Raw genomic sequence first — 18,831 nt, 5'->3', positions numbered from 1 at the left:
TTTTTAGCACTGTAATATATGACTTCTTTAAGTCAAGTGCTGACGGAAAAGGTATCCACCATCTTCTTGAAAGTTATCGTACCTCCACAGAGGAACATAGAGAACTAAAGAAGAAACTTATTTACATATGATATATATATGATATCCAACTTATTACATTTCTATGCTTCAGATTGTGCAAATGTCCTTCTATTCCTAATGACATTTAGTACTAATGAACAACTATGCAAACATGAACAACTGTCTTTTCAGCAGGAGTATTAAGAAATATGTTAATTATAAATATAAACATAAGTATATGTAGTATACATGCCTAGTTTAGTGATGCCGATCTCCTTTAGGTCCTCCAGGGTAATATCACTAATGAAGACCATATTGTCGTAGCCGTTCTGAACCAGAGTCTGGTAGTATTGACTGAGACCAACTGCAGACAGCCATTCAGCCAGATTTGACTACAAGGTTAGACAAAATCTTAGTAACTGATATGAACAGCAAGTTAAGTTGTACCTGTACAGTACATGTGTGTGTATACATACATCAAAAATCTTAAACCTAGTGAAAACAGGCTAACAGAACTTCTCTGATTATATAGAAATTCAGCAAACATAGTTATACACAGTCATGGCCATAACAAGGTCAGAAGGGAATAAGGGTCAACAATGTAAATATTTTGACAATAAAAGCAATAAAAGCCTTTAAAACCTATAATTCATTACATTTATATAGCGCTATTGTAGGCACTCAAAGCGCTTTACATTGTCAGGGGGTAACTCCTCATCCACCACCAGTGTGCAGCATCCACCTGGATGATGCGACGGCAGCCAAAGTGCGCCAGAATGCCCACCACACACCACACACCAGCTTACTGGTGGGGAGGTGATGAAGCCAATCACCACATATGGGGATTGTTAGGAGGCCAATGGGCGAATTTAGCCATTATGCCGAGGTCAGACCTCTACTCTTTTCGAAAGACATCCTGAGATTTTTAATGACCACAGAGAGTCAGGACCTCTGTTTAACATCTCATCCGAAGGACGATGCTTGTTGACAGTACAGTGTCCCCATCACTACACTGGGGCACTAGGACCCACACAGACCACAGGGTGAGCACCCCCTGCTGGCCTCACTAGCACCTCTTCCAGCAGCAACCTAGTTTTCCCAGGAGGTCTCCCATCCAGGTACTGACCAGGCTCAGCCCTGCTTAGCTTCAGTGGGCAACCGGTCTTGGGCTCCAGAGTGATATGGCTGCCAGTATTATATGCTTATCATTGTTTTTCAGTATACCATAGAAACATGTGGGAAAATAATCTACAAATACTGAAGCAGCAAACTTTGCAAAACACAGAATTTATGTCACTGCCAAAACTTTTGGCCACGACTGTATATAAAAGAAATTAACACGAATTTCAGAATTTCTTAATATTTGTTTTGGCTTTCCTTTGGTTCAATGACTCCATAAGTTTGTGTAAGTACATCTACTTATAGGAATAGTACAGGATTATTATTATTATTATTGCAATTATAAAAACTAAACTCAAACTTTCTGTATATTTTCTTTTTTATGTACTTTATATTTTAAATTCCAGACTTCTGGGACAACACTTTAATTATCTTACAGTTCTTTCTTGAGGTATCCAATCTGGGATGTTTAATTTGCTGATTTCTGAAAGCATTTTCTTCCTGTGGCCTGGTTTTGTCACCCCAATAGCAGTGAGGTCCTGTGGGGTGCACACACACACACACACACACACACACAAACACACACACACACACACACACACACAAAAAAAGCTTAAGAAATCCCAAAACTGATATAAGTAACTGTTAGAACTAATGTAAATATACATAACAACTGAAGAATAATATATATAAATTTTGTGTCCAAGGTGTCGAAATACTTTTTGGGACTACTATGCATAAATTTGGACATTAAAAAATATTAATCACTTTAATTCAATTGAATTCATTCATTCATAAAGCTTTGAGTGTTTGTATTACCTCTGGTGTCATTCTGCTTATGGTCTGCAGGTCATAACCAGCAGTGAGAAAGTTTGTTGTGTAGAACTGCAGCTGTGCACTAGTGAGCCATTCAACAACAGCCTCTGAGCTCTACAACACACACACACACACACACACACACACACACACACACACACACACACACACCGCAGGGAAAGACAGAAATACATCAATAATTCAGACATTCCTTTGACAGATTCATGATTCCAAATCCTGATATGCGAAATCAAAGTGTGTCAGGCAGTACACAACCTAACCATACTCTAACATACTTGATTCAGAATCATGCTTCACTAACCAAAAGGTATCAAGGTAATACTGTGGTTTTTGGATATATTCTTGATTACCTTGTAAATATACCTATACCTACCTACAATACCTTGAAATAAACCCTAACATTAAAGCATAAAATTCAGTGCTATGATATATCAAAGTACCATGGTATTATAATCTGATACCATGATGGCATCATAGTACTTACTAACAAAGCAACAACTTTGACTCACAAAATTAATATTTTTGAACTTTGATATGTATATAATAGTATAATATATAAGTTTATGATCGACCTAAATTAATATTCAGTCCAATCTCATTAAAACTAATCTCATTTAGACACATTATGATTAGGGAAGTCATGGCCTAATGGTTAGAGAGTGTGACCCTAAGGGTGGGGGTTTGAGTCTTGGGTCTGCAATACTATGACTGAGGTGCCCTTGAGCAAGGTACAGAGACCCCCAACTGCTCCCTGGGCACTGCAGCATACATGGCTGCCCACTGCTCTGGGTGTGTTTTCACTGCTGTGTGTGTGTGCACTTTGGATGGATTAAATGCAGAGCACGAATTATGAACTTGCCTTGTTCTCAGCTGAAGTTTCATCTTTCCTTTGGAGCAATGGATCCACAAAGGGTTTCTTCTTTTGCTGACGTGGAACAGCAGATGCACTCTGTGTGCACTGAGAAGGTGCTTTGGGGAAAAAAAATGAAATAAGTTCCATATATATATATATTTACTTACCATGAATATAAGTATTGGCTTATTAAAAAATCTGGAAACAAAGCACAATGGACATATGAGATGTGTACAAATCAGACAACTGAGACAAACCTGCATTCTATCATCAGTCTATTATTTCAGCATTATTTGGGCTTTAACTGATAGATAGATAGATAGATAGATAGATAGATAGATAGATAGATAGATAGATAGATAGATAGATAGATAGATAGATAGATAGATAGATAGATAGATAGATAGATAGATAGATAGATAGATAGTTCCTGAGATATCGGTATATATATATATATATATATATATATATATATATATATATATATATATATATATATATATATATATATATATATATATATATATATATATATATATATAGATATAGATATATATATACACATCGCAGTACCTGAATTAGGATCTAAAGACTGAGATTGGTCCATAAGATGTTCTTTTGCTTTTGCTGACTGGGACAGCACCGTGGCCAACAGCTAAAATACACACACACACACACACACACACACACAAATGCACACATACATGATCAATAATTTGAAAAAGACCTAGAGAGAAATACAGACAAAGAGAGACTTTACACATCTGTCCTTTGTGCATTTATGAGCGTTGTGTGTGTCACACCTTCACACCCTCGGCCTGAGCGTGCAGTCCTGGGACATTAATGCCATGCGTGTTTACTCCGGGTGAGTGTGTGGGGGTGGTTGGAACTGGCACAGGTGAGTTGGTGAGGTGAGCATTGGCATTACTGCTTTGTCCGCCAGTAGATGTACGTCCACTGGTGAGACTGCCTGTGCTGCCCATACTGCCAACACTGCCCCCTGCTGGCAGATTCAAGTGTATCATGCAAGAAAGCAGAAATAAAGAACTGTGGAGTATGTCATTTTTGTGTATGTTTGCTTTATTTGCCTTAAAAAGAAACATGTGAGATTCCAGAATGCATATTCAGTAGTTTAATGTGTATTTAGGTTGCTGACAATTAACATTAACTTCTTATAAGGTAAAGTATTTTGATCATCCTCTATTATAACAATCAAATCTCTTCTGAGGTTGCATTCATTTCAAAAGATTTAACCATTTTGCTGTCACATTGGGTCACGAGATGCCTCGAGAACCATAACTGAATGCGCAAATGAGATTTAATTATATTTTCAGGACATAACAACTTAAATGTTTCATATGATTTTCATATGGTAAGGTATGGTATCAGACTTGTAATATTATTCTACTTTTTATCTGCATATTTACTTTAATATCATCAAAAAGGTCAGAAATTCTAAAAGTTTCTCGATGGAAAAAAAAATAGTATAGGTACTAAATAGTCCTGTTTGTTTATCCACTAACATTCTAACATTTTTTTTTCTTGTAAGAAATTAATACTTTTATTCAAGACAAACACATTCAAATGATCAAAAGTGACAATAAAGACTTACATTGTAACTATATATATATTTAAAATAAATACTGATCTTTGGATATTTCTATTGATCAAAAAATCCTAAAAAAAAATATGTATCACTGTTTCCACACAATTTTAAGCAGCACCACTGATTTCAACATTGAAAGTTGCTTGAGCAGCAAATCAGCATATTGTAATGATTTCTGAAGAATCATGTGACACATAAGACTAGAGCTATGATGCTGAAAATTCAGCTTTGCATCACAGGTAAAATGATCAAATCTTATCAAAACAGAACATTTATTTTCAATTATAAGAATATTTCATAGTAGTACTGTTTTACTTGATCAAATAAATGCAGCCTTGTGGTGTGCATACTATCAAAAACACTAAAAAGCTTACTGATCTCAAAACTTTTGTAAGGTAGTGTATATTTTTTAAAACATTCAAAAAAACTGTATGTGGTCTCTCAGTTTATATGAGACCATAATAAAAGCTGCAAACATAATAAATATAAATAATAAAAGTAGTTTTAGATAAAGTACAATGTCACCTCAACTGTCCATTAAAAAACTATTTACCAGCTAAAGGTTTTCTCAGTACCCAAATCTCCTCATTAGCACCGCTCTGCTGGCCACTGAAGGTTGGAGAACCATGAGGGCTGGAAACAGATCCCCTTGAGCCTGAAAGACCACACACACAAACACAGTGATGTAAGAATGAAAAACATTGCTTTGCAAACTCCTAACTGGCAACCACAGATACACACAGAGGGAGCAGATAGCAAAGGGATCATGTGGGGCAGTTCAAGTGGACTGTAGCTTGTCCGTCAGTAATCGGAGAGCCTTGCCGATGAAAATATTTTATGTTTGCTAATACAGTTTCATGCAAGAAAATATTCAGACCCCTTTCTGAATTACAAAAATTCAGTTCGCTGTGAAATGTTATGTCTAAATTATGGCATTAATTTAATACAAAAATACAGTAAAACAGTAATATTATTGACCATATTAACAATTTCAAATACTAATATTTTAATTTCAATTTAAAAGTTGCATTTTCAGCATTACTCCAGTGTCATGTGATCCTTCAGAAATCATTCTAATAAACTGATTTGCTTCTCAAGAAACATTTCTCATTATTATCAATGTTGAAAATAGTTGTGCTGCTTAATATTTTTGAAGAAAACTATGATATGTTGTTTTAGGTTTCATTGGTGAATAGAAAGTTCAAATGAACAGCATTTAAAGTATAATGTTTCTAACATTATAAATTCGTTTTACTCTCATCCATTTTTCCTCTTTGTTATTAATTAACTACAATATATATATATATATATATATATATATATTTTTTGATCAGTAGTGTATATGATATATAACCATGAAATCCTAAATAGTGTATACTTTTTCCTGTTATGACAATTTTTGCACTATATGGTAAAGAGAATACGATAGAAATGTGCTAAATTGACAAAATAATAATGTCATAATGGTTAAAAAAATATACATATATATTTTCTTCATGCTAAATATGATGTATACCCTTGGGGTGAAATATGACCTGCACATTTGCTTGATTTGATTATTCAGATTGACCCACATATAACTGACTGCATTTTTTCCACATCCAACTTTTACAATGTCATTCACAGATTCACATCTGTTTCCTGCATTTTAGAATGGAGTTATAAAAACAGGTTTATGATATGATATGATCATGATGGTTGAATGTGTGTAATTTTCTGACTGTGAATGTGAGTGTTTATACCTGTCTCTTTTTGTGGCTCCTCTGAGCAGGAGGAGGCTGGTTCATACCCAAATGTGCTGCAGGTAGGCATATTATAGCCAAATGAGGTGAAGAGGGGCTGATGGGTAAGGGGCTGTGTAGAAGGGGGTTGGGGAGTGAGGTGCAGAGAAAAAATGTGGGAGGAGTCACCGTTCACCAAGACAACTGACCCAATTGCTGGCGGACGGATCTGTATCTTAAGATACTGTTGGGTCGAGGGACCTAGGTACAACAGAACGGCAACACCAAAAAAACACAAACAACAAGAACAACAACAAAAAAACAGGAAAGGAAACACAAAACAAAACATGTTCAAGCAAAAATGTCTAACTCTATCGTTGAGCTTATCTGTAAGTTAACATGCAGGGTGAAAATGAACTTATTTACATTCAATTTTAGGAAAGTAAATTAAAAGAACAAAAGACTGTACTCATGCATACAATTTCCACATAACATGTACTCGCCTCCCCCCCCCCCCCATGAAATTAAAAAACATATTTCCTTATCTATGCGCTACGTATGCGGACTACATGCATGCAGAATACATGCTTTCATGCAACAAAAAAGGAGATAATAGGGATTTGAAACGTGTTGGAGTGTCATATATATATACAGTAAATAAATCAATATACTGTATAATACAATTAAATATTGGTGCATTTCAATATTAAAGTAAAAGTGTGAAAAAAAAGTATTCAGTAAAACCCAGGGATTTCAGGGATTTAGTAATCACACAGCCCATAGAGCTCCACTGGGAGTCTATGGCATATACCTGTACCAATGATTTTAATGGTGCAAATTTCAATGTTTATCCAACAAGAAGCTCTAAACATACAATATTGGGTCTCAGAATTCAATGGAAGTTTATGAGTTTGTGAGTGCTGTTTGCTTTGGAAAAAACAATGAGCTATCATTTAGGACCGTTATTTTTTATTTTTTTTTATTAATTTTTTTTTTGAACCTGGAGGTTTAAAAAAAAAAAAAAAAAAAAAAAAAAAAAAAAAACTCCAGGTTAAAAAAAAAAAAAAACGGTCCTAAATGATAGCTCATTGTTTTTTCCAGTGTTTATGATTATTATTATTTAAAAATATTATTATAAATAATAATAATTAGTAGTAGTACTAATAGTAGTAGTAATAGTCTAATTATTATTATTATTATTATTAATAATAGTAAAATATTACAGTAAGATTTACTATTAATATTTCACTGTAAAAAGTATTTAAGAAAAAATTATGTGAAATTGGTCTATTGGTTGAATTTTTTCTATGGTAAACTGCGGGAGTTTATATTTTGTTAACATCAGTTGGTTTAAAAGCACTTATATTTACAAGTTTGGAAAGATAGTTAGCTCATGTTGCCCAAATGCACAGTATGCCACCCAAACTCATAGCAGATGTAGGGATGAGGTCATGTGGAGTAGCATTAACTGCAAACTGATCCACTTCGAGACACTGAAAGCACCGGATCATGAGATGTTCATTCATACATGAATACAGGGCCGCAGCTCACTTTGAAGCTTCTAGCACATAAATGTATTGAATTAAAGTGCAACCTTTGTGATTTGATAATTGCACTAGGCCACATCATTTTGTTTTTATTCCAATTAATCGTGCAGCACCATTTTAAATCACTATATATTTTTTTGTGTTTTCCTAAAAGTCCAGCTTCTCTAAAATAATCCTGAAAAAAATTTACATCTAAATACACATTCTGACACTGATGTTGTTTCTTAACATTTTCGAGAAGAGGCAGCCGCCACTGATCTGTGTGTATAAATGTGTGAAAGCTTGTTTGCATGTGTGTGAACGTGCAGAAGTGAGAATCCACTGATGTGGGTTGGAGGAAAATAAAGTGGGGGCATAGAAACTATGGTACAGGTGGAAGGAGAGATGACTGAACAGTTACAGATAGATGCGCCACTCTCATCTGCCCTGTTTTTCACTCTCTCTTTCTTCTTTTCAAGCTGATGCCTCTAATTAGAATCACTTGACTGATGATAAAGGGCAGGACAGTTGGATATGGAGCGAATGAACGACCACCCACACATCCACTAAGTCTACACATTTTGAAATACAGACAGCTATGATCAATTATGACAATACAATAATTGCGTTATTTCATTGTTTACAACTTCAGTATATATATATATACTGAAATACCACCACCACTATATATATATATATATATATATTAGTGGTAGGCCGTTATCGGCGTTAACGTGCTGCGTTAATGCACTTATCGGGCGATAAAACAAATATCGCCGTTAATCTATTCTCAAAGTTGGTTTGGGAGCTGGGTCTATACTAAGCAAGCTATGATGACTTTCACCTTGATATTTTATATAACCGACTGGCTGAGGCCAGCCTAAAAAGATGCTCAGCACAGTTGATGGGCCACTGCTGCGCATCATCGGGAAAGCTTATCTTTTTCACGTTTTTATGCCTTACCACTTGTCGATGTAAACATTAAAGCATCCAAACACAAGACGCGGAAAAGCTGAACGGAGTAGCTGGTTATTCGAGCACCATGTTTGGTGCGGAGACAGAGAGAGAGACGCGTATCACGGACAGCGACACTGAACCGAGCTCTCTTCTGCGAAGAGAAAGGCTTCTCAAAACACTTGAACATCGAATTTGCTTATTTTTGAGAAATGTTGAAGGTGTCTGAATAAATGTAGGTTTGATGTATATTTCATTTTTTACATTGAAGACTATCCAGTGCTATTTTACATTTAATTATTTGGTTCCTGTACCTTGACACCTACAAACTTGAAAAAAACTTAAACATTGGTGTGAAACAGGTGTAAGGTTGTTTGCACCTTGTGCAACGTGGAATTAGTTTACAGCTTTTTCAAGCACTTTGTGATATTTTGGAAACAGGATATGAGCCCCATTTCTAATGCACCACCTAGCTTGATAAACCCCTTCTCAAAGACTTACTATTTGTCAATTTTATTTGGGTAACACACATATTCTGAACGCCTTCGGCAGAATTCGAATGAGCCATTTTAATTTAGATTAATTTCAAGATCACAGTGAGATTAATCTAGATTAAAAAAATTAATCTATGCCCACCACTAATATATATATATATATATATATATATATATATATATATATATATATATATATATATATATATATATATATATATATATATATATATATATATATATATATATATATATATATGATTTACTATTTCATTTATATCAGTAGCACAAATCGTAGTTATAAAGCTTAATACTTCAAATAAGAGGTTTGTTCCAATAGTAACAGTGATATCTACTCACCTAGTACTTCAGTAGTTGATTTATCTATTGAGTACTCAAAAGGACAAAATGACCATTCCTAACACACACACATGAAAATAAATGCACACTCATATGCATGTAGAAATGCACACACACACACAATTGGAAATTTATTTGCCAGGTACCAGGTACAGTAGATGAGGTTCAGATTGACCTTAATGTAAAATGTGCATATGGCAACCTAAAAGACTCATGTGATGATGTGATGACACACCTGCCCTTTTGATGACTTCCACCATGTTGGATGGAAAGTAACCTACGCGGTCATTTCCTGTACGGTTGTCATGGATACAGCCCTTCCATAGTCCATCAGAATGCTGCTCCAAAACCTGAGGCGGAAATAGGTCAGAATAGGCCTGCAGGAGAAAGCTACTAAGGCATGGATGCATTGCATGCGACAAAACTAAAATAATGTAATTTTAAAAATGTTCCTTTTGCTCATTATTTTGGTCTTGTGATTGTTTGTTTATTTAATTGTATTATCTAATAAAATTCAATTTATTTACATTAATGAACTATGAACAACAACTTTCATAGCATTCAAAAGTTCAGAAAAACAGCATTAATTTGAAATGGCAAAATCTTGTAACATTATTATTGTCTTTTCTGTTACTTTTGATCAATTTAAGGCATACTTGCAGAGTAAAAGTATTAATTTCTTGAAAAAACAAATCTTACTGATCTGAACTTTTTAATACATAAAGAGCCACTATATTGTTAAAAAGTGTTTCCACCCCCTAAAAAAAATGTATAACATGCATACAATCTCTGGGTGTGAGGGTTAGCTAAGCTTCAGAAAATACACCCCTTGCTACATTTTGTTACGGTTCAAGAATTGCTTTTTTACCGTGATGGTGTCGCCTGCTTTAATATTGAGGCTTGTCAGGTCATAGTTGTTGCAGTAATCCTTCAGAGCCCTCACTTGCATGGCAGCTGATGCATCTGTAGGAACACACACACAGATACCAGCCAATTTAGAAAGCCTTGGACATTTCTATGTGAATTTGTGTTTTTAGAAACTCTTCAATTGTACCTCTCAGCATCTGTTTGATTTCCTTGCTGGCTTGGGTAGTGGTGAACTGGTTAACAATATCCAGCGCTGTCTGACAATAAGTATTCCTCACTCCGGCACTGATACCACTCTGGAGACACAGATAACACATCCACATGGTACATAATGGTTACACTGTCGATACTCATTCATATACACAGACATAAACAAATTCCCAAACACAACCAGGGACCAAACTTTACACTCAACAAGCACTATATGAATATAAAAGTTGGCTTAGGTGAGAGTTGGCTGTTCATGTTTCAAATCAAACACACGCAACCTAGAAGACATCTGTTATGACTCTTCTATTGTTGTTAGTTTTAAAAACCTATCTTAGTGAAGTATTACATTTAAAGGTTCATATTAGATGCCTAAAGTTTGCATAATTCCATTGTCGCGGTGACAGAGTAATTTTTTTTTATGAAAGAAATTAATATTTTTGTTCAGGAAGGATGCATTAAACTGACGAAAACAGCAAAGACACTTAAAATAATAAAATTTCACAATATAACAGTTTTTACTGTATGTTTTTATCAAAATAATGTAGTCTTGGTAACATAAGATACTGTTTTTATTGTGACTCCAAATGTTTGAATGGCAACCTTTTTTTCTTTTTTTCTTTTCTTTTTTATGAATGCATACTGTACCATTGGCAAATGGGGCAAAAACTTCATTTTGGACATCACACAGCTTTATTGGTGTTCAGTGTGCAGACTGAATTACTCACATCCAGCAGCAGTCGTACAGCCTCGGTTTTCCCACAGAGAGCAGCCTCATGCAACGCTGTCCCTGATTTTGTCTGACGGTTTATATCTATACCAGCCTGGATCAGTAACCTGAACACAAACACACAAGAAAACTTCCTGAAAGCATTTTATTTTTATTTCAACACCAGCTTTGATAACACTATTCTAAACCAGTACAAAGTTTATTAAAAAAAACATTATTACAAAAATCCAGTCTTGGTTCTATTAATAGTTTACTAATACTAATAAACACTTCTTTCCAGGAAAAGGTTATTAAAATAAAAACTTGAAGGGTTGTAACATATGAAATGTAAGTAATAATCAATTTGCAGCACTTTATATTAAGTCTAAAGTGTGTCCTTCACACCTGTCCAAACAAACACATGTTCATACTGATCCACAAATATTCTAAAATGTGCACTGAGTGATGAAATTACTAATTAACGTTGTGCGTCACTAGGCAGTGATGGCAATGTCATCAAAGAGAAAAACGAGGACACACGGTTTGAATATGTGTGTGCAAATCCACTGAATGCAGACACAAGGCACTGATCGGACAGCCCACAGTGCCTTTCATTTCTCCCATCATCCCCGATCCCTTTGCTCCTGACCCGTCTTAGCACATCACTCATGCACCTGAGACAGTTTTGTGTCAGTGAGCTAAACGCTGTGTCAGGATTTCGCACCATCAATGTCTGTCCCTTTGTATAGAATTTATTTCTACTAAATGAAAACAATAGTAAAACTAGTGTAATATTATTTTTTTTTAAATTCTCATCTAACCTTTTTGGTTTGCTTGAGGTTTGCAAAATTTACATACACTACCGTTCAAACGTTTGGGGTCTGTAATATTTTTTTGCACTTATGCTTACAGAAGCATACATATACATATATATATATATATATTGTATCGACACAATGTCGATACAAATGGCTTAATATGCTTTTGGAAATCATGATACATATTATTTTCAGGATTTTTTGATGAATAGAAAGTTTAACAGAACAGCATTTTTGTAACAACTTAAAAGTCTTTACTGTCACTTTTGATCAAATTAATGCGTCTGTGGTGAACCTGGATTTAATCTTTAAATCTCTAAATAATTAAATCTCATTGTATTAATAAATACAAAATAATTACCAACCCCAGATTTTTTTTTCTTTTACCATAATGTATATTCTACATAGAATTACGTTCATATACAGAAGTCACGTGAGTCCAAAATCCAAATATCTGTGTAGAAATGTAGTTGTCACATCCACACAAGGAGAGGAGGAGATGGGTAAGTGTTTACGTGAGGCTTTATTAACATAGGACTTTTAACAGAGCAAGTAAGTGTGGTCACAGACGATGAATCTTCAAGCACTGATCAAATAGGTGAGTTCAAGCACAAGGCTAGGTCAGACAACAAAGAGTCACTTCCCTTAATCGCTGTGTCTGAATCTCCACAGAGTCACAATATGATCCACAAGAAGCAGGTAGAAGATCCATAAGAGCGTCCATGCAATCTCGATTCCAGCCGGTGAGTGAATGAGTGAGGTGAGTATTTAAAGGTGTGGTGATTGCTGGTGCAGGTGCAGGTAATCAGTATTCAGGTGACGGTTCACGTGAGCGGTGCATGGGAGATTGAGTGGATGGTGACTGGCAATGGTGACTGGGGCTGAGGGAACGAGCTGAGGGTGTGACACTACCCCCCCCCCCCCACGGGTGACTCCAGGCATCCTAGAGCGGCGACGGGGACGACCACGACCTCTGGGAGCCGGGCGGTCTGGGTGTTGTCGGTGGAAATCTTCGAGGAGAGCCGGATCCAGGATGTCATTGCGTGGTACCCACGACCTCTCTTCGGGACCGAACCCCTCCCAATCTATGAGGTATTCCAGGTGGCCGTCCCGCCGCCGGGAGTCGAGGATCTCTTGGACCTGGTAGATGTTGTCTCCGAGGATCTCGGGTTGGTCTGGAGGGGGAGGCGGTTCTGGTTCTGTGGAGGAAGGCGAAACTGGATCAGTGTGACGTTTTAGCAGTGAGACGTGAAACGTGGGTGAGATCCGGTAGTGTGGTGGTAGGTCCAGGCGGTAGGTGACGGGATTTATCTGAGAATGGATGGTGAACGGCCCTATGTAGCGGGGACTCAGCTTTTTGCAGGGCAGTCGGAGGCGGATATCCCGAGTGGAGAGCCAAACCTTGTCTCCAGGTAGATAGACGGGATTAGGCGATCTGCGTCGGTTAGCGGTCTCTGTATGCCTCCGAACTGCCCGTTGGAGATGGACGTGAGCTGAGTCCCACACCCTCTCGCTCTCCTGGAACCAGTGATCTACCGCGGGCACTTCAGAGACTTCTCCTGACCAGGGAAACAGCGGTGGTTGATAGCCTAAAACACATTGAAAAGGGGTTAAGCCTGTAGTGGTTTGGCGAAGGGAGTTTTGGGCATACTCAGCCCACGGCAGATACTGGCTCCAGGTATCCTGGTGTTGGGAGCAGTAAGTACGGAGGTACCGTGAGATCTCTTGAATCTTCCGCTCGGTCTGGCCGTTGGTCTGAGGATGATATCCAGAAGATAAACTGACGGATGTTCCGAGGAGTTGGAAGAACGCTCGCCAGACCCTGGAGATAAACTGAGGTCCTCTGTCCGAGACAATGTCCTCTGGAGTGCCATAATTCCGGAACACGTTGGTGAAGAGGGCTTCGGCGGTCTCGAACGCTGTGGGAAGACCCTTTAATGGGATTAGTTTGCAGAATTTAGAAAAACGATCAACAACAACTAGAATGGTAGTGTACCCCCTTGAGGGGGGAAGGTCAGTGGCGAAATCCACCCCTAGATGGGTCCAGGGTCGGCGAGGAATGGGCAGTGGTTGTAATTTACCCACGGGAAGTTGACGAGGTGTGGTGGTAACGGCACAGACCGAGCATCCGAGGATGTACCGGGTAACGTCACGAACCATGTTAGGCCACCAGTACTTCTGCTGGATGAGCGAGAGGGTTCGCCTGCTGCCAGGGTGTCCTGAGCCAGGTGACGTGTGCGTACTTTCCAGTAGGGGGAGTCGCTGGTTGGTGGGCACGTACATTAGACCCGTGGGTACCTCCGGAGGTGCAGGCTCCTCGAGGGTGGCGGCTCGAATTTCCTCGTCGATCTGCCAGAGGATAGGCGCGAGGAAAACGGAGGGTGGTAGAATTGAATCAGGCTTGTTGGTGTCTGGATCTGGTGAGTACATACGGGACAGGGCATCTGCTTTAGTGTTCTTGTGACCGGGCTGATATGTGATCTGGAAATTAAAGCGAGCAAAGAAGAGTGACCACCGAGCCTGACGAGCATTGAGTCTTTTGGCATTCTGCAGATATTGGAGATTTTTGTGGTCGGTGACAACAGTGAATGGGAACTGAGCTCCCTCTAGCCAGTGCCGCCACTCCTCAAGGGCGAGTTTAATGGCCAACAACTCACGGTCTCCGATTCCATAATTGCATTCGGCAGGAGAGAGTTTCTTAGAGAAGTACGCACACGGATGGAGTGAGCAAGGTTCACCAGACCTTTTGGATAGCACGGCTCCAATGCCGTGATTGGCCGCATCCACCTCTACGACGAAAGGTTTGGACGGGTCAGGATGTCGAAGAATGGGCGCTGAGGTGAAGAGGTGTTTAAGATGGCTGAAGGCTTCTCGAGCTTGGGGTGTCCAGCGCAGCCGGCGCTGACCACCTTTTAGGAGGGATGTTAGAGGAGCAGAGTGCAGGCTGTAGTTCTTGATAAAGCGCCGATAGAAATTGGCAAAGCCAAGGAAACGCTGGAGTTCTTTCACCGTTGTGGGCTCCGCCCAGTTGGCCACAGCATCTACCTTGGCTGATTCCATCTGAACTCCCTCCGCAGAGATCACGTATCCGAGGAAGGAGACGGTAGTGCAGTGAAACTCACACTTCTCAGCTTTTAGGTAGAGGTGGTGGTCTCGGAGTCGTTGTAAGACGTGGCGGACATGGGTTTGGTGTTCTTCTATGTTCCGGGAGTAGATCAGGATATCGTCTATGTAGACAATGACGAATTGGTGGAGATAATCACAGAATATTTCGTTCATGAAACTCTGGAAGATGGATGGACTGTTAGCAAGCCCATAGGGCATAACCTGATATTCGTAGTGCCCGGCAGGGGTGATGAAGGCAGTCTTCCACTCGTCTCCCTCTCGGATACGGATCAGATTGTAGGCACTGCGGAGGTCGAGTTTGGTGAACACCTTGGCTTCCCGCAGTTCCTCCAGAGCCGCTGGAACGAGTGGTAACGGGTAGGCGAACTTGACGGTGGCGTCATTTAGCACTCGATAGTCGATGCATGGTCGAAGTCCGCCATCCTTTTTGGGGACGAAGAAGAAACTGGATGCAGCTGGAGATGTGGATGGCCTGATGAACCCCTGATCGAGAGCCTCCTGGATGTATTCCTCCATTGCCACCTGCTCAGGACGGGAGAGTGGATATATTTTCCCATGTGGTAGCTTGGCACCTGGCAGCAGGTCGATACAACAGTCCCAGGGCCGATGTGGTGGTAATCGGGTGGCTTGTTCCTTGCTGAACACATCAGAGTAGGAGGAGTAAAGGGCAGGTCTTCCCATGGTAGTGGAGTGTAATTGAAGGTGCGGTGGCGCAGACTGTGAATTCTGGACTGGTGAACGGCGAATGTGACTCTGGCATCTCGGGTCCCATGCCTGGATCTCCCCTGTGCTCCAGTTGATTTGGGGGTTATGTTGGGCCAGCCATGGCCTACCCAGGACAACGTCAACGGTAGCGCGCGGAAGTACGAGGAGGGCCAGTTGTTCCTGGTGTCCGTGGGGCAGAACGAGCTCCAGCTCGTGTGTCCTTTTAGATATTTTGCCACCGCCCAATGGTGATCCTTGGATGGTAGTGATACGGTAAGTGGTCTCGTTCTGGACGATGGGTATACGGTGCTTGGTTACAAAGTGAGATGAGATGAAGTTGCTTGCGGCTCCGGAATCCACCAGGACATGGATGGAAAGATTGCGTGAGTTAATTGTTATCTGGGCTTTGATATGAGGTATGTGAGATACAGATGGGGTAATGGAAACTGTACTCACCATTGGGCGAGGCGGACGGACCGGGCAGGCGTGGATCAGGTGAGTGGCCTCGCCACAGTATAAACACAGCCGCTGCTGGATGCGGCGTCTCCGTTCAGAGGCATCTAGGTGGTAGGAGTCGGTGATCATGGGTTCCTCCTGGTCTCGTTGGGGTGTGGGCGTTCTGGCCGATGGTGAGATGTTATATGAAGCCGGGGAGGCACAAGCCGAGAGGTGCTGAGCAACATTTATAGTTTTTCTGATGAATGTCTCGAGATTGATATTATCGTCGTAAATAACCATTTGCTTTCTGATCTGGGGCTTTAAACCTTTACGGTATGCTGCTAGCAGGGCAGTTTGGTTCCAACCACTGGTGGCGGCTAATGTCCGGAAACGGAGAGTGTAGTCGTGTATTTCCGTGGCTCCCTGGTGGAGATTTAAGAGTTCATCATGGGTTGAAAGAGGAGTTAGAGCCACTCCGAACACTTCCTGGAGGTGGGTGACGAAGGCATCGAATGAGGATAGAACCGGACTCTGGGAGTTCCAAAGAGCCTCTCGTGCAAGGGGCGTGCTGTTGGTGGTGGAGGCACTAGTTTCGGTGGGTGGTGAAACTGACTGTAATACTTGGCGGAGGGCAGTCACCATTTCGGTGAACGGGTCCGAAGCCGCTCCCTGAGCAGCAGCGTTAACATCCATGGAGATATGAAGTTCTGTTTTGGGGCTGGAATCCTGTCACATCCACACAAGGAGAGGAGGAGATGGGTAAGTGTTTACGTGAGGCTTTATTAACATAGGACTTTTAACAGAGCAAGTAAGTGTGGTCACAGACGATGAATCTTCAAGCACTGATCAAATAGGTGAGTTCAAGCACAAGGCTAGGTCAGACAACAAAGAGTCACTTCCCTTAATCGCTGTGTCTGAATCTCCACAGAGTCACAATATGATCCACAAGAAGCAGGTAGAAGATCCATAAGAGCGTCCATGCAATCTCGATTCCAGCCGGTGAGTGAATGGGTGAGGTGAGTATTTAAAGGTGTGGTGATTGCTGGTGCAGGTGCAGGTAATCAGTATTCAGGTGACGGTTCACGTGAGCGGTGCATGGGAGATTGAGTGGATGGTGACTGGCAATGGTGACTGGGGCTGAGGGAACGAGCTGAGGGTGTGACAGTAGTTAGGTTGTGAAAATTATATATAATACAATAATGTTTATTAAAGTCAACATGAAGGCAGTACAGTAAGTACTGCTATGATATACAAATGTTTTTTTTACATTAATAAAAACTAGAGGAGGGAAAGGTGTTTGATTATAATGAAAGTAATGCCACAATGCAAAAAGTGTTTATGGTCCTCAAAAGTAAATATATATATATATATAATTGTTCATCAAAAGTAAAATTCATAGTAAGACAAGAATTCATGATATTCAAAATATAGATGATAAATCTGTTCTAATCCCCTCAGTGGATAGTTTAAGATTTATGTTCTAACTCATGACAAATTACATGTGCAACATATGAGCACTTTTATAATAATGTGCTCATGTGATCTGCACCAGCCTGTGTATGTGACCTTTTACGTATTTAAGATGTAACATAATTGATGACTCAGCCACAAGTCCAGTGAACACCTACTTGATGATCTCAATATGTCCATTCTTGGCAGCCAAATGCAGCGGGCTGATGCCATTGGGATCAGAGGGCTTCGGTTCTAACATAGCAGCACACATATTACTGTTCAGGAGCAACTGCACCACCTGTACAACATACAGAAATGAAAATTAAAATAAATAAATATTCTCTCATTATTTGCTCACCCTCGAGCTGTTTCAAACCTGTATGAGTTTCTCTTCAGCTGAACATAATCAAAGTTGATAATCCCCATTGACAGATTTAAGCTTTGTCAAGCACAAAAAGTAATTTGATCGCAATTGTTTAGCCAATCAGAAGACTTTGAGGTGCTCTATGCTTGTCACTCACTTCAGGTAGGCTGACACACTGACTTGTTTTTGGAGAAAAATATCTTGGACAGAAGGAGTGATCAAATTTAGTATCTGAGCCTGGCAAAAACAGAACATTGTAGAGCAACTTAATCATAAAAAAAATCTATCTTTTAAGTGAATTAAATGCTTTGATATGACAAATAAAACAATATATCAATAAAACAAAACCAGAGAGGACTAGATTCCTTGGTGATGTATCCTCCAAATCCACTGATTTATTTCTTTTAGGACATTCACACATCTGCCCTACAGTAGCTCTCCTTAGAGTGTACATAAGAGAAGCAGTGATTCATTCACAAATGAATCATTCTTTTGAGTGGAATATTCTCAGTGAATCAGCTTCAATTCCTAAATGTGGACTGCATTCACAAATCGGACTGATTAAGTTCCTTGATGAATCTCAGTGAATTCAATGAACAATGTGAAGAACATTTT

At 39.5% G+C, this 18,831-nt stretch overlaps 1 protein-coding gene across 2 annotated transcripts in view; it reads right to left on the bottom strand.

Moving 5' to 3' along the window:
* LOC127987781 (caskin-1-like) overlaps nucleotides 1-18,831 on the bottom strand; it is a 47,777-nt gene that overhangs the window by 5,539 nt on the left and 23,407 nt on the right. Inside the window, exons 6-18 of one of the 2 annotated variants that reach the window (XM_052590178.1) lie at nucleotides 18,029-18,150; nucleotides 11,333-11,441; nucleotides 10,585-10,693; nucleotides 10,399-10,493; nucleotides 9,766-9,880; nucleotides 6,218-6,457; nucleotides 5,029-5,130; nucleotides 3,673-3,872; nucleotides 3,443-3,524; nucleotides 2,876-2,985; nucleotides 1,999-2,109; nucleotides 1,617-1,718; nucleotides 314-452 (exon numbers count right to left, since the gene is read on the bottom strand). In XM_052590178.1, the coding sequence (XP_052446138.1) occupies nucleotides 314-452; nucleotides 1,617-1,718; nucleotides 1,999-2,109; nucleotides 2,876-2,985; nucleotides 3,443-3,524; nucleotides 3,673-3,872; nucleotides 5,029-5,130; nucleotides 6,218-6,457; nucleotides 9,766-9,880; nucleotides 10,399-10,493; nucleotides 10,585-10,693; nucleotides 11,333-11,441; nucleotides 18,029-18,150 (1,636 nt within the window). The remainder of the gene's footprint in view (nucleotides 1-313; nucleotides 453-1,616; nucleotides 1,719-1,998; nucleotides 2,110-2,875; nucleotides 2,986-3,442; nucleotides 3,525-3,672; nucleotides 3,873-5,028; nucleotides 5,131-6,217; nucleotides 6,458-9,765; nucleotides 9,881-10,398; nucleotides 10,494-10,584; nucleotides 10,694-11,332; nucleotides 11,442-18,028; nucleotides 18,151-18,831) is intronic. The other variant, XM_052590254.1, reaches the window with a different exon arrangement.

Source organism: Carassius gibelio, chromosome A1, assembly GCF_023724105.1.
Source record: "Carassius gibelio isolate Cgi1373 ecotype wild population from Czech Republic chromosome A1, carGib1.2-hapl.c, whole genome shotgun sequence".
NCBI classification, from domain to species: Eukaryota; Metazoa; Chordata; class Actinopteri; order Cypriniformes; family Cyprinidae; genus Carassius; species Carassius gibelio.
Note: the sequence above shows the minus strand (reverse complement) of the source record. Positions and strands in the feature narration are given on the sequence as shown.